Source organism: Echinops telfairi, unplaced genomic scaffold, assembly GCF_000313985.2.
Source record: "Echinops telfairi isolate 266 unplaced genomic scaffold, ASM31398v2 ScPeMD7_4225;HRSCAF=4972, whole genome shotgun sequence".
Classification (NCBI taxonomy): Eukaryota; Metazoa; Chordata; class Mammalia; order Afrosoricida; family Tenrecidae; genus Echinops; species Echinops telfairi.
Window position 1 is genome coordinate 3,962,285 of NW_022108124.1, and position 17,202 is coordinate 3,979,486.

A 17,202-nucleotide genomic window follows, 5' to 3' on the forward strand; every position below is an offset into this window, starting at 1 on the left:
CACAGAACAAGCAAGGCAGCCACACACTGGTCCGATGATCACAGAGCGAGAGACAAGAAAGGCAAGGCTCACCAAGCCATCCATCTCTCCGCCCCTCAGTCAATCCCACCTGCGTTTATCAACCAGGCTGGCACAATAAACTGTCTCACTTGCCTACGAAGCCAAGCTGGAAAAGGTCAAGGAACTGGGGGAACAGTGATGCAGACCATATTGAATTCTGAAGGAGACCACCAACACCACTCAGTCACAGCCTAATGGATCTATGGGCCCTTATTAACAGATTTTCTGAAATGCCGGAAATTGAGTTTTTATATGAAAATGTGTATCCAGGTAGAACGCTGAAAAAACATATCTCTTGCTAGATCAGGCCTGTCAGTCAATCATGTGCAAACTCTGGTTTAAGCACAAAATTTCATGTTTTTATAATAGTTGAGGGAGAAATGCTGCCACACTTCAGCCAGCCTTACCTTAAAGAATTCCCAATTCAAAAGGTCACTTCTCTAAGCCTAGTTTTCTTCCACTACCACAGTTTCTTCTCATAGAGTAGTTATAAATTATTCCAATTAGTGGCTTGAAGAATGAGCTCAGCATATCTTAAACAGAAAGGACTAAAAAAATGCAAGCTTTGAGTTACAATATTGAACGATTCTATCGGCAAAATATCGAATGATGCAGGATGCATCTAAAGTAGATAGAAAGAATACATAAAGTCGCTGTAGCAAAAAGAACTGATTGAAATTGCACCATTTCAAGGGGTAGCATATGGGCAAGAACCAATGGTAATGATTAAATAAGTTCATGCTAACTGATGGAATACCAATTAAAATGTTTTAAGAAGCTGATGAAGCACTGGAAGCACTCACTTGTCTATGAGAGGAAAGTTGGGAAACAGCTACTTGGCCAACTGACTAGTAGAGATCATCTTTCTACCCATTCCAAAGAAAGGTGACCCAGCAGAATAAAAAAAATTGTAGTGCAAAATCATTAGTATCACATGCAAATAAAATTTTTCTGACGATCATCCAATAATGGTAGATTGACAGGGAGCTGCCAGAGGTTCAGAACAGATTCAGAAGAGGACGAATACAGAGAGTCACAGTACCAAAAAGAACTAGTGGAAGTCCAAGCTACACTAAAGGCATTGACCAAACACAAAGCTCCAAGGACAGAAGGAAATTCAATTGAAATGTTTCAAAAAGCTGATGAAGCACTGAAAGCACTCACTTGTCTATAACAGGAAATTTGGAAGACAGCTACTTGGCCAAGTAACTGGAAGAGATACATATCTGCACCCATTCCAAAGGAAAGTGACCCAAAAGAATGCACAAGCTTATGATATAATTTATCTAGGGGTCACGAGGTTGAGAAAGTGAGGATGGAGGGTAAAAAGAGGAGCTGATCCCAAGGGATCAAATAGAAAGTAAATGCTTAGAAAATGATGATGGCAACATATGTGCAAATATGCTTGATACAATTGATGTATAGAATGCTATAAGAGCTGTAAGAGCCCCCAATAAAATGATTTTTTAAAAAGAATGCAAAAACTGTAGAACAATATCATTGATATCACATGCAAGTAAAATTTTGCTGCATATCATCCAACAAAGGTTGCAGCAGTACATTGACTGGAAGCTGCCAGAGGTTCATAAGAGGATGTAGAGCCAGGGATAACATTGTTGATGTCACGTGTATCATGACTCAAAACAGAGAATACCAGAAAGATATTTATTTGTGTTTTATTGGCTATGCCAAGGCATTCGACTGTGTGAATTATAGAAAACTATGGATAGCCTTAAGAAAAATAGGAATTCTGGAACACTTCATTGTGCATGGATCCAGAGGAAGTTGTGAGAACATAATAAGAAAATACTACATGGTTTAAAATCAGGAAAGGTGTGCAACAAGGTTATATCCTCTCACCATCTCTATTCAGTCTGTAGGTTAAGCAAATAATCAGAGATGAGTTATGTGAATAATAATGCAGCATCACGATTGGAAGAAGACTTGTTAATACCTGTGATATACAGATGGCATTAACTTGCGTGTTGAAAGTGAGGGTGACTTGAAGCCCTTGCTGATAAATATCAAGGACTGCAATCTTCAATATGGATTAAAATTCACTCAGTGTAAAAGAAACCAAAATCCTCACAGCTAGACTAAGTGGTAACATCATGATAGACAGAGAAAACATTGCAGTTGTCAGGGATTTTGTCTTTCTTGGATCCACAATCAATGCTATGGAAGCAGCAGTCAAAAAATCAAATAACACATTGCATTGGGTAAATCTGCTGCACAAGTGTTGATAAACAAGGGTGTTACTTCAAAGATTAAGATGTACCTGACCCAAACCGTGTTATTTTCAATTGTCTCATATGCATGTGAAAATAAGACGTTAAATAAAGAAGACCAAAGGAGAAGCACTGCATTTAAATTATGGTGTTTATGAAGAATATTGAACAGTCCCATGGACTGCCAAAAGAACCAACAAATCTGCCTTGGAAGAAGTACAGCCAGAATACTCCTTCGAAACAAGGATGGTGAGACTTCGTCTCACATATGATAGCAACAGAGACCAGTCCCTGGAAGAAACACAAAAACATCGTGCTTGGTAAAGCAGAAGGTTGGGGCGGGGGAAGACAAAGACCCTCAACAAGGTAGTATGATGCATGGCTGCAATAATTGGCTCAATTATGACAACAGTTGCTAGATGGCACAGGACTGAGCAGTGTTTCGTTCTGTTGTACATCGGGTCACGTGAGACAGAACCAACTGAACACAGAGGGCGTGTCATCTTTGTCCACTAAATGTCAAGTAGCTTCAAGGTTGGGGGCAATGACTGGCAGCTAGAATCATCTGAAGACATGCTCACCCGGGTCAAGTTGGAAGGTGCCTGGTATCTTCTTGTGGTTAATGACTATGACATATATGGTCTTTCTTTGAGTCTCGGGTTTCCATGAGACATGGTACATATATTCCAAAGGCTAGTGTCCCAAGACAAAGAGGGAGAGGCATGCAAAAGTCATATAAAATTTTACGACTTACCTTCAAAATTCACACCAGGTCATTTCCCCTGCATTCTAATGATTAAGATCATCAAAAGTGGGATATAGGTCCAGCTTTTAATGGCGTGTGGGCCAGGTATCTAGAAAAGAATATGGGAAACCCTCCAGTTCCCTTTCCCACCAGATCAGAACACTGGTCTGGGTGGTTGTAAAAGGAGGAAAAGAAACATGGAAGCTGCCCCTCGGTGCTCCTGGAGCTTGGGCTGGTTTCAAACAGGGTAAAATAAAATAAAAATTTTAAAAAAATAAAGAATATGGGAATGGAAATACACTGTGGCCATTTTGGGAAGAAGCAATTTACCACTGTCAAAAAGGACAACCAGAGTCTCTGTTAGAATTAAAGCAAAGAATTTTATTGAAGATTCAGAACCACTCAAATCAAGGCAACTTTTAGTGAGGATTGATCAAGATGCTCAATATCCTGAGGAAGAAGTGAGCTTAGATACAGAAAAGTGGGGAAGTGAGTACATGACTTTTACAATCATGGGATTTGAGATGTCACTTGATTTACAAGGAATAAGCACATTGAAATTTTACAAAGTTAGCTGACTGATTTTCTTTTTTTTTAAATCATTTTATTAGGGGCTCATACAACTCTTATCACAATCCATACATAAATCAATTGTGTAAAGCACATTTGTACATTCATTGCCCTCATCATTCTCAAAACATTTCCTCTCCACTTAAGTCCCCCCCCCCAAATTAGGTCCTCATTGTTCCCCTCCCTTCCCGCTCTCCCCTCCCTCATGAGCCCTTGATAATTTATAAATTGTTATTTTGTCATATCTTGCTCTGTCCGACATCTCCCTTCATCCTCTTTTCGGTTGTCCGTCCCCCAGGGAGGAGGTCACATATAGTTCCTTGTAATCGGTTCCCTCTTTCCTACCCATTCTCCCTCTACCCTCCCAGTATCGCCACTCACACCACTGGTCCTGTAGGGATCATCTGCCCTGGATTCCCTGTATTTCCAGTTCCTATCTGTACCAGTGTACATCCTCTGGTCTAGCCAGACTTGCAAGGTCGAATTCGTGTCATGATAGTGGGAGTGGGGAGGAAGCATTTAGGAACTAGAGGAAAGTTGTATTTGTCATCGTTAGCTGACTGATTTTCTCACCGATTTCTTGGAGCCAGTTTAGGGAGCTATGGACACCTTCTTTCTGAAGCTTGCTTTGCGAGCATTCTTCTGAGACCATCTTGATAAACATTTACTGGCAAATATGTTCCTTGTATTGTTTGCTAAGGGGCGTTTAGGTTTCACAGTAAGATACAGCTCTCAATTGCAGGCTTTATTTTTAACAAGGCTAAAGGGAAGATTTTGGACAACTTTTATTTAACATTGGTGCTTTGATATAGATCTAGAACCATTATCATGAATCATGCCAAGCACCAGAGTTTTAGAGTGCCTGCACATGGACATAACTGACTGCCTGACCTCTTGAGTCAAGGATTTACAATCTCTTTTCTGATTTGGTCACAGCTTTTTCAAGCATTTCAAGACCCTTCTCTTGAAAATTTTGCTACACATTCATTATTGCAATCTTTATTGATACAGCCTACCCAGAAAACAAATCATTCCTTCTCAAACCCCTCTGGAAACAATGACAATAATAATGTCTCTCAAAGTTAATGATTAACAGCATCCTTCAGCGCAAGTTTTTAAAACAATATGGAGTTTGGCTTCTACTAGGATCTGTCTTAGTCATGCCAAGTGCCCCCGAACTTTGGACTGCCCCTACATACCACATAAAGAAAGAATTAAATATTTAAACCCTGGCTCTACCAATTACCAAAAAGAACATAACCTTGTGCAGGTGAGATTGTCTCTTTTGTGCATAATGTTCTTCACCCTTTCCTGAATTACAGGGAGCCCTAATAGCATAGTAGGTTTTGCATGGGACTTTCTACTCCTATTAAGATTTACAATCTCAGAAACCCACAGAAGCAGTTCTTATCTGTCCTAAGAAGTTACTATGAGTCAGAATCAACTCAATCACAGTGATTCTGATTGTTGGGTTTGTTTTTAAGTTTATCCTGAATTATAGTTACCACTTTTTATTTTATTTCTCCCACTGGGCAATGAACTTATTGAAGGTACTGGATTTTTGTTTTCATTTGGTTTCTCTCATTATTAAGATTGTTCTGTTTCTATTCATTAAGTTTTTAGTATCTGAGAATGTTTTGATACTATGCATATAGTTTCAGCAGCTGGTTCCTCCCTACTGGACAGCTGATTCCTTCTTCAAAGTCTGTTCTTAATCTACAAGCGCCACTGGAATGTGTTTACTTTGGGTGATCCTGCTGGCAATTGAAATACCAGAGACGTGACAGAGCTTCCAACATCACAGCAAAACACAGACACTCAGTATGACAAACTGACAGACAAGTGGTGACCGATAAATTAGGTCCCAAACTAATAATGCATATGTAACACTTGTAGCACTTAAGCCAGAGATTCAAACTACATGAAGTAAAAACTGACAGGACTGGAAGGAGAGAGGGTCGAAAATTCCACAAATAAATTTGGAAAGTTCAACATTCCTGGCTTATAAATATAACAAGAAGATAGAAAATCAGAAAAGGTGTAGAAAATTCAAACAAATTATCAGGAATGTTGAGGAAGCTTTATATTTTATTTGATAAGTATCTGTCTCCCCAGCACTGCCCAATGCTCATCTTCTTCCTGAGCTTGTCTTACCAGGCTAATTGATCCCTTTGTTACCCAGCACCCATGGTCACTCTTTTTTGAAGACACTCCAGTTTGTCGATGGCACAAACTAATTGTGACCTAGGAAAACCTTATCCCATTCTTGATCAGAGTACTACCTATGTTGATTACAGCCCACGTATGAATTTGTTCTTGGAGCAACATAGAATCCTCCACTAACACTAAGTTCTTAGTCAACTAGAGAGGTGCTGACTGGAGCCAATTGAATCTTGACCTTCCATCATCATGAGCTACTAAACTCCAGGGCAACCAGACCCCATATTGACAGGCACATGATTTCCCTTCAATAAAATTAATTGTTGTGGCAAATATTTTATCCAAACTTGAATATCAGTTTTCACTTCTCAGCATATAAAAGAGATATATACTTTCTTTCTTCCTTTCTGCATGTAGAGTATTGTTTTATTGTTGTTTTCGTTTATCGTGATGCTTCAATGTAATTAATGAAAGCTTAAAGAGACAAAAAAAAAGGCGAAAGTCATCACAGGCAGAGAATTAGCATGTTGCATCTCAAACCAAACCAAACTCATTGTCATCGAATCAATACTGACTTATAGCAACCCTGCAGGACAGAGTCAAACGCCAGTGTGGGTTTTGGAGACGATAACTCTTTACAGGAGTAGAAAGCACTGTCCTTTTTCTGAAGAGTGGCTGGTAATTTTGAACTGCTGACTTTGCAGTTAGCAACCCAGTGCATAACCACTATGCCACTCAGGGCTCCTTGATCAATAATGAATTTTTCCCCTAAATTTTTGAAGGCCTCTCATATTTTACAAGGAAACGAAAGGACCAGTCAAAATCACAATTACCTATGACCACAAAATTGAAACTATCTTTAATCAATGTATGACTGAAATAGATTGGTGAGCCAGAATTGATAATACTGTATGCCACTATTTCTTAAAATAGTTCTTTTTCAAATGTTTATTTTCTTATTCTTTATGTATTAATTGGCTTAATATTTAATTTTTGCCACAGTTCTTATAGAAATTTTTGTTTTTGTTTTTCAAAATCAAAAAGTGAAATGTGCTTTTGGGAAAATGCATTAAAATAAAACTTCTGGAGATTAATGAATGGGTGAACCCTCTTTAAAATAATGTGATTCTATGCTAGGATCTTCCCCCTCTCTTAACTATCTTTTGTGTCACCCACCACAGAGTAAGGAGTTGAAATACAAATGTAATGAGCTTCCTCACTTTATAGGGGGAAAGGATGTTCAGGTGGGTTTAAATGACTTTCATAAGTACTTGGGGATAATGGCAGCTTCGAGGATACAAATCACTTTCTTCTTCCAAATCACTGGTAGAGAGTTTCATTGTTGAGGGAAATGCGAGACCAGAAATTTCTCTCGTCTGCTGTCATTTGAGAAAACAACATTGAGGAATTAGAAGTGACAGGAAATAAGCTTTCCCCCTACCAGAATCCAAAGCATACTTTCCACTGAAATGACACGGGCTAGCAGTAAAAATTGATGCGTTTGAATGGTGATGTTGGAGAAGAATACTGAATATACCATAGACTCTCCGAATAATGGACAAATCAGTATTCGAAGGAATAAAACTGGGATGCCCGTTAGAAGCAAACATGGCGAGATATTGTCTTGCTTACTTTGGACACGCAATTAGGAAGGAACCATCCATAGGAAAGCACATCACGTTTAGGTAAGTAGAGAGTCAGCAAAAATGAGGGAAACCATCCATCTTCTGTGGAGGGTTGCATCCAATAGCTACAAAAATTGGCTCAAACACATCAATGAGGGAAAATGGTGCAGGACGGAGCAACATTTCATTCTATTATACAAGGTCACTGTGAGTCAGAATTGACTTACAGTGAACCAACAACAATCAATAGAAAATTTGGGGAAGATGATGGGGTAAATTCTCACAATCGCCTCCCATAAAGCAGTGCTACAGGTACATTTCTCTCCAGCTGCCCCTGTGCCCTCTCCCCACAAACAGGCACATTTGTTGTTTTACTATCACTGTGATTACGTTGCACAGCAATGAGCATTACAACTTAAGGAGGGATCCAGGGTGCAATGAACTATTCATAAGCATCATTTTAATTGCCACATAATAGTTCATTTAAGAGTATTTGTTACAGTTTGCTTCACCTTGCTTCAATTTTGGCACAGTTAGTTGAAAGAGAACCACTCAAATGAAGAGAGCGGAAATATACAGAAGAGGAATAAATAAATATATTCATAGCAAACTGAAACACGAAAATACTCCCAGGAGGCCGATCAGGGCATTGAGGCTGTGGGTCACCTGTGTTTCTTCCTTTCGATTTTTCTTCGCGGATCAAAGACAGTAATGAGAACACCTACTGTTATTGAGTATCTACCATTTGCTAGATGCTGCCCATGTATTTCCTCATGTAAGCCTCACAAAGGTTATCCAAGGTCACTGCTCTGTCTTCATTTTGCGATAAGGAAAATGAGACACAGAGACTTGGCAGGCCACCCACCGGTGAGGAGGACAGAATCTGCACCTGTGAGACATTGTGTCTGAGGAGAAAGCTTCCATTCTGAAACCCATACTATTTATCCCAAGTTTCTTATGAGTATGTGGTTTTATTATAATACGAAAACTCTCGTGGATTGTAGACTACAGTCATCTCAGTCCTGGTGTAAGGTTGGTGGAAGGGTTGAAACAAAAATCTGCCTACATCTCAGAACCACTTATAAAGTCTACCCTCTAAAAAGCCCCATCAGTCACGTCAGAAATGTTTACAATTCAAATGGGTTTCAGGTTTCTCTGAAATTGATTAAATATAGAAGTTAAAAAAAATCAAGAACACTCTGGTAATGGCAGTTATGTGAATGAAGTCTGGATTCCAACTGGATGAAAATTGATGGTGCTAAAAGTAGTCTCTTCTGTAATTAAATGAAAACTGCACCATGCACTTTAATTAGTCAGTAATAACTTATTTTCAGTGGTAGCAGTAAGTCCTGGTGTGGCTCATTAAGGGGAGCCTGGCAGGCCCCGCCTTGGCTGAGGTGCTGTCTGTTGTCCACGGCAACGTTAATGGGCATCTACTGCTCTAATTTGGAGCTGCAGAAAAGGAGACGCATCCCTTCTAGCCCAGCTGGGCACAATATCCAATCCCCTCATTCTCGTTCAGAAGACATGTCCGATGCTTCAAGTCCCAAGGAGCCTCACTCGTGAAACATCATGGCCTCAGACAGGATGCACAGTCATTGCTGCTGCACACGGCCCAGCAGGGGCCTTGGGAAAGTCAGCAAGCACCGTAACAGTCACTTGATAGATTTTTCTTAGTTTCTAATGCAGACCAATGTATCTGAAAAGCTATTTTTAAAGAGGAATTCTCCACCCCAAAATGTTCTCCAAACTGTCCGGTATCTAAAAATAGTCATGCTGTATGGTACTTTTTTTAAGGAACGGTAATTTATTTTTCTTTGTCACTGTTTTTTACTTATTAGTATTATAAAATCAATGCATGCACATCACAAAAACCTCAGGAAGTATGGAAAAATAATCAAGAAGCAAGGGGGGAAAGTCCCTCCATCATCCCTTCTGATCATTATTGGCCAGAAGGGAGAAGGACAGAGCTTTTATACGGACAGGGCTTTTATACAATTACAGTTTTGGACACTCATGGGGAAGTTCTACCCTGTCCTCTAGGGCTGTATGAGCTGAGTCAGCATCAACCGGATGGCAGCGAGTTTGGGTTTGGGGTTTTGTTAGCCAGGTAACAACCCCCCGACTACTCTTTCATTTAGCCATTACCATTATGTATTCCGAGATCTTTGTTTTCACAATTGAGTATTCTACCAGGAAGATCCTGTGAAAAGAAAAATCAATTTTGAATTTCATTATGAATGTGAACCCGGAGACCTGATGGCCATTCTTTGTACTCTGAGCATCTCCGACAGCGGGTTCTTGTGACACCTGCTGCCCTCGTCCTTTGTTAGGGGAGGCCTCTGCCAAAGGGACAGGGCCTGTTTCCGTTGTGGAAATAATTATTCAAAACAAATTGACCCTTTCGTAATCTGGGTTTAATCACATTGGGCCAGCCCTCCTTCCCGTGAACATTTTTACCCAGCAGAACAAGGTACTGACTATCCTTAAAAGAGCCAGTTTGAAGAAGTGTGCTCAACACAGGGCAGCCGTCACGCAGATCTGATGGGAGGAGTGGAGGTTGTGGCCGAGAGGATTCAAAGAGGAAGTGCAACCTGAAGTCAAGGTGATGGTGTGTCGACAAGTCACGGGACTTAGAGCCGTAGACATTGAGATTTGCAGGTAAAAAAGCATTGTCCTAGAGTGAAAACACACCTTTGTAAGAGTGAAATGAGCAGCGTGATTGGAAGTCCAGAGATGGCCCAGACTAGGAGGACGCCCAAATTCACAGAGGGAAGATGAACACTCCACCAGGCACTGTAAGAAGCCAGCATTGTTACAAAGCTGAAGCAAGAACTAAGACTGCGAAATAAAGACTGGCTGGAAGGCAGACAGGGCACTTGCAGGAGGTATGTCTGAGGAGTGGAACTTAGCGGGAGCTGATGGCTCTAATGTATAGGTGGGGTTACATGATTGGGGGAGGGTACATAATTCCAAGTATACCTGCTCTTCAGTTCAAGACAGGATGGTGACAGGGCAGATGTTCCCGAGAGCCTCCTATTAAAATTGCTTTCTCAAGCACGTCTCTCCCTGGGGGTCCCTTGCTATGTGTCAAGTCCTTTAGACATAAGCTATCGAATCCTACATCTGGTGACTATAAAGTCCAGAATCCTGAGAATAAGCTGTGACACTCCGCATCTGCCAGACCACAATAAAAAAGGAAGGATTGCTTTAGGGCAGATAGTTAGACCTACACAAAGGTTAGAGAAACTGCAGTAGAGAAAAGGGAAAAATTTAAATTCCCCGTGATTCACACTAAAAGAACTTTTTTTTGATAGTTACTAGAGTGGGAGGGGAAGTTACAGGCTAGACAAGTATTAGCTTGGGTGCAGGGAAAGGCAACATGTAATAGGAGGGAGGTCAACAAAAAATGATGATGGAGGGGAAGTTTGCAAGAGTTAAAGGCAACAGAGGTAAATACTCTTACACACACAATCCTGCAAGAGCATTGACCTAGCGGTAGACGCATGAATAGGCTGAGCGAGTGTGGGAGAGTATGTTCGTGAATATATACAGGTTTGACTGAGGCTATGTGTGCATGTGAATTTACCTTCACTATAAATATATCCCAAAACTCACACTCACTGCTGTTGTCGCTGCCAACTCATAGCGACCCTAGAGGTCAGGCCAGCACTGACAGAACACTGTAAAGTCGATTATGGCAGAGGTAGTTGGTTAAAACGTAACACCTTACCACTTGATCTCCCTTTTGATCCATTTAAATTTTTTTCAATTTTCATTATTTTCTGCTTTCTTTGTTATTGAGGTTTTTCTGTGTTTTGTTTAGTCACTATTGTTGGGTTTTGTGTTTGTTTGTTTCCTGTTTGTGTTTTATATGACTTCTGAATATGAAATCCAGGACAGGTAGATCTATGGAGACAATAACTGGATTGAAAATTGCCCAGAGGCCTAGCAGAGAAGGATGGGGAGGAATAGGACACTAACAACAAGGAGTGTAAGAAGAAAATGTTCTAAAATTGAATGTGGTGATAGCACAAATCTTCATATGACTGAATGATTAAATTGTATGATTTATGAAGTATCTGCCAATAAAACTTTTTTTTTTTAGTTTTCCTTTCTCCTATGGGGTCACTAAGTAACCCTGGTGGCACAGAGATTACACAATGGGCTGCTAACCACAAGGTCAGCAGTTCCAAGCTACTTCATGGGAGTAAAATGAAGCTTTCTACTCCCGTCAAGAGTTACGGTCTGGAAACCCACGGGGGATGTTCTACTCTGTCCTTCAGGGTTGCTGAGTCGCGAGCAACCCAATGGCAGTGGGTTTGGTTTGGTGTTGTGGGGTCACTACGACTCGGAATTAACCCAATGGCAGTGGGTTTGTGATTTAATAGCAACTCCGGTAGAGGCTCTTCTTTCTAAAACGTGTGCCTGGTGCCACCACTTGAAACTGTATAGTGGAGTTTTGCTTGAGTGATCGATCTGATCTCGGTCCTTCGGATGGTAACTGTTTTCTTGTGGAGAGCATCATAGCTAATCTGCTTCAAGACATGGACCACTGAGTACCTTTTAGAAGCTTTTCAACCATGAGTAACATCGAATGAGACATGGATATGTGCAAATAGGACTGAAACTATGTGGGTCAATTCCCCAGGTGAAAATAGGGGAAAGAGCTCCCCTCCTCCATAACTTTCTCGGGATTTCACTCTGGATACTTGTCCTGTGCCAGCAGCTCACAAGTTATGACCATCCCATTTATGGATAACATACCCTGTCAACCAGTTCTATCATGGCCAACCAAATGAAACAGGATCAGACCCAAAGTTTGACAATTTGGCAGATTTGGCATGGTGCCCACGCACAGGAACGTTACAACGGGTAGAAGGCCAGCAATGAGAGACTGACTCCACAGGGATATAGTGAGCCTTTGCGAGATCCTGACGCATGTGCGAGATTGGATTCTGGGCAGGCCTGCAGGCAAGCAACACACATTCCAAGCAGCATGATGGGCTGCCACCTCGGAGCAGGATGCATCATGTTTGCGCATGCGTCTTTAAGATGAAATCCCAGGGCAAGAGGTTTGATTCCCAGGTGTTGGGCACACTGCCCTGTGAGAGGGAGACTGTGTTCCTAGCCAGGCAGTGAACCTTAGTTTCCTCGTTCTGGCTTATCATTCGGGGTCTTTACTTTGAAAAGTGTGTAACTAAAAATGTACATCTGTTCTGATGACACTTCTTGGCCAGAGCTGATTTGAACCCAGGCAAATGCTTTTCTTTTTTTTTTTTTAATCATTTTATTTGGGCTCATACAACTCATCACAATCTATACATACATCATTTATATAAAGCACATTTGTACATTCGTTATCCTCATCATTCTCAAAACATTTGCTCTCCACGTAAGCCCCTGGCATCGACTCCTCATTTTCCCCCCTCCCTCCCCACATCCCCCTCCTTCATGAATCCTTGATACTTTATAAATTATTATTTTGACATAGCTTACACTGTCCGATGTCTCCCTTCACCCACTTTTCTGTTGTCCATTCCCCAAGAAGGAAGTTATATGTAGATCTTTATAATCGGTTCCCCCTATCCACCCCACCCCCCCTCCACCCTCCCTGCAGCACCACCCTCACCACTGGTCCTGAAGGGATCATCTGCCCTGGATTCCCTGTGTTTCCAGTTCCTATCTGTACCAGTGTACATCTGCTGGTCTAGCCAGATTTGTAAGGTAGAATTGGGATCATGATAGTTGGGGTGGGGAGGAAGCATTTAGGAACTAGAGGAAAGTTCTATGTTTCATCGTTGCTACACTGCACCCCTGACTGGCTTGTCTCACATTTGGTTATGCACCCGCTTTGTTTTCAGTGATAGTATCGGGGAGGTGAGCACACAATGATATGATTTTTGTCCTTTTATGCCCAGGAAAATTCTTAATTATTGTTGTTTCCATTGTTAAATTGTACATTAGGTGAGGGTTTATATTGCACATCATCAAGTTTATATGCAACAATTTCAATCACCAATCAAATCCCCCAGTATTTTGCCCTTCACCTACTTCTTATTTTCTCTTCTCCCTATTGTGGACTATCTTCTGTTACACCCAAGTTAATACCCATCTACAGTCTAGCACATTGCTTCCTCGTCCTTCCCTGCTCCAATCCCATCCCCATGGCTTGACAGTCTCCAAAATCTATTTCCTTTGTCATAAAAGTCTTTATCCTGGTTTTTATGTATGCATCCCTTATAGCAGTTGCTGGACAAATTTATAAAGGCACACTTAGCACCAGACCTAGGGACTGCCTAGAAATGTAATGTCTTTGTCATTTTTAAAAAAAAAAAAATCTAAATATTACTCTAGATAATTCATTACCTTTATATTCCTGGAAGGATATTAGAATAAATTTAGGTGGCTCGAGCCTATCTCTTGGCCAGGAGGATTAGAAAAATCAACAAATGTCTATAAATTATGAATATACTGATTGTAACCCCTGACCTACAGAATGGTTAAGATTTCTCTCTGTCTTTGCTATCTCTTTAGCAGATTGCCACTCTGATAACACTTATTCATTAAAAAAAAACTATCCTTTCTCATCTATTTTTTGTAAAGAGAGGTTTTCAGGTTAGGAGTAGATTTCACAACTCACCACTTTTCCCCAGCATCAGCTTAAATACTTTCTTCCACCTCAGAATTCATTCTGAGCACTGTGGAAACTGTCACTCTGAGAATAAACCAGATGATATAGCATGTTCTTAAATCTGTCTCCTCATTTTTTCTGTCTCCTAGTCAGATACAGAGTTTTGGGATAAGATGCAAGCAGAATGGGAAGAAATGGCTCGAAGGAATTGGATATCTGAGAACCAAGAAGCCCAGAATCAAGTTACGATCTCAGCTAGCGAGAAGGTAATCATTCGTGTGCTATAAATGCTGACCAGCTTTCTGAATTCTTCAAGGTCATAATTAATGGATGAGGCAACAGCTCTCTTATCAAAAAATCCAAGAATTAAACAAATAACTGAATGTCCATCTACCCTAGGAGAAATTCAGATACAACAATACAATCATCTGATATTTGGCAGCCGTCAAACTGGAATGAAATGCTCCCATTTTTGTCAGTGTTGGTTCCATCAGTCGCCTAGCTCTGGGAATCCTGAGTGCTCCGGGCAGATGCTGAGTTACCTGACATTGAGGCTGAGTTGTAACAGGAACTGAGCTAAGCCCACGATGCTTTCGCCAGTCTGTCACCGGAGTCCTGCCTAAGTGCTGACAGCAGAAGTGCTATCCACAGACAGAGGAATGGCATGGAGGCATAGAGTTATATTTCACAAGTGGCCATCATACAGCTGGCGGAGAGATTCATGGAAAAAGATGCCCTTCACACAACCAGGCCAAGTCCCAATATGATTCCTGAGAGATATCCCCCTGACAGAAACCCCAGCAAATGTGTAAGCACTGTGGACAACCAATCAATTGCCCATGAGGTCCTAGTTGCTCCAGTACACTGATTCTCAACCTGTGGGTCATGACCCCTTTGGGGGTCGAACAACCCTTTCACAGGGGTTGCCCAATTCATAACAGTAGCAAAATGACAATGATGAAGTAGCAACGAACATAATGTTAGGGTTGGGGGTCACCACAACATGAGGAACTGTAATAAAGGGCAATGGCATAGGGAAGGTTGAAAACCACTGCTCTAGAATTTATTCTTTTTTAAATGCTTGAGTTCCATATTTCAAAGCATTATTACTTGAAGACTAAGTAAACTTTACTAGAAATATACAAAGACGTGGAATTTACCTTAAATATACGTATAAGGAAGAATATGCAAATATGTTTATTTGTGGGGTTTGGGGGATATGTGGGGTTAGAGAGAGAGAGAGATGAACTCTTAATAATATTCAATTCCACATAACTCCCAAACTTTTTAGCTCAATTCAACAAACATTTTTTTGTTTACCCTGTACAGGCAAGTCCCTAGGTTACAAACTTCTGATTTACATACAACGTATAGTTGCATGCCAACTCCGCCCCCCTCCGACCCACATAAACCCTAAAAATCAAGTTAAGTGAGAAGATACAGAACTTTGATAAGGGTTGTCAGATTAGGCTGCAATCTACATTGTGGTGGATTGCAAACCCTTAGCCTCTCACTCCCTGCCTGCATGCCCTCATGACCACCCCACAAGCTGCTCAGATCTGACAACTTTCAATAAAGAGCTTTGTCTGTCTAAGCACCTGGGGAGAATGAAGGCCTTCTCTCAGCTCCATCTTAAAACTGCAGTAAGATCATCAAATGACCAGCTCCTTTGCACATATTAAATTAGAAAGACTGTACGATAATCCATGCTAAAAAGGTAGAAACAAATAAGGTCTCCCTTATACTTTTATTGAAAGTATAAATTGGTATAGACGTTCTCAAAAACAACTCAGCTACATGGATCAAGGGTTTCAAAACAGTTCATATGGTAACTTAGTCTAACACATCATTGTAAAAATCTATCCTAAGGTACAAATAAATACAGACAAAAATCTGTGCCTACAGCTTTTAGTGTAGCTGTATTTAAGGAATTTTTTTAAATAGCTATAACCTAAATATTTATTCAGAGGGATTGATTAAATAAATGCCACCGTATCCTTAAGAATCATTTCATTAACCTAGGAGAATGCTCAGCATATAAAACTGACAGGGACTCACTTAAAGAGATTGCAAAAGTTCCTCTGGAAAAGAAAGAGTTCCCAGATAAGCAAAACACTACAAAGAAAAACAAAGTAGGAAGCCTCACCCTCATTGATCTCAAAACCTACTACTCAGCCACAGTATTCAAAACAGCTGGTATTGTTACAATGACGGACACAGAATAATGGAACAAAAATGAGAACCCAGAAGTAACCCCATCTACCAATGGATCTTTGACCAAGAGCCGAAACTCATTCAATGGGGTGTGTTAGTCCAGGTTGACTAGAGAAACAAATCAAGAGACACTCTTATGTCTCTTGAAATAAAAGCCAAGACATGAATAAATGTATGCATACTCATGTTCATCAAAGCACTATTCACAACAGCAAACAACCTAACTGCCTGTGCCAATGGCTGGATAAAGAAAGTGCGGCACATACATGTAACAAAATACTCGACAACGTTAAGGAATCCAGTGAAACACCTCATAACATGGTTGAACATGGAGAACATTCTGCTGAGTAAAATAAGCCAATCACAAAAGGACAGATATTGCATGAGACTATGATTATTAAAAGTCAAGAAAAGGTTTTCACACAACAAAGGAAGTACACTTTGATGGCTACAACAGGTTGGGGGGAGGGAAAGTAAATCATTAACCAGAGGGTAGAGACATCTTAACTTGGGTGAAGATGAAGAGGCATTAGGGTTTTTTTTAACCAAGTGGGACTTAAGACACAAATTGCATATGTACCAAGAGCCTATTTAATGTAAACATTCATAAAAAGAGCAGTAGGATAGAACTGGCGCATTCTGTATTGAAGAAATTCAGAGAGAATATATAACTTGAACACATGCATCGTCAATAGGGCAGCATCACCACCATGCAGCGAAAGTTGTTTTTTGTGGGGACAGATAAAAAACTTAGACATTAGAATCGCTTATGGCATTCTAAAGGATCACAGTGCATGAAAATGTTGTAGGATATCTATTGTATCAATGCTTCCACAGCAAGGGAAAGTAGATGCGAGCACTTAGGAAAAACAAATCTAAATAGTCACCTTGTGAAGGACAATGAATTTCCTTAAGTTTGAAAAATAAAATAAATCCACTCTTCTGTATTTTAAATACCTAGGGGCG

At 40.5% G+C, this 17,202-nt stretch overlaps 1 protein-coding gene and 1 non-coding gene across 8 annotated transcripts in view; both read left to right on the plus strand.

The window, feature by feature from the left end:
* Positions 1 to 17,202, plus strand: part of PEX5L (peroxisomal biogenesis factor 5 like) — a 290,701-nt gene that overhangs the window by 249,992 nt on the left and 23,507 nt on the right. For all 7 annotated transcript variants that reach the window (XM_045295107.1, XM_045295110.1, XM_045295111.1 and 4 more), the window contains one exon: positions 14,172 to 14,288. In XM_045295107.1, the coding sequence (XP_045151042.1) occupies positions 14,172 to 14,288 (117 nt within the window). The remainder of the gene's footprint in view (positions 1 to 14,171; positions 14,289 to 17,202) is intronic.
* LOC115871289 lies at positions 3,162 to 3,281 on the plus strand. The gene has a single exon (XR_004047215.1). It is a non-coding gene; the product is annotated as a small nucleolar RNA SNORA61 (small nucleolar RNA).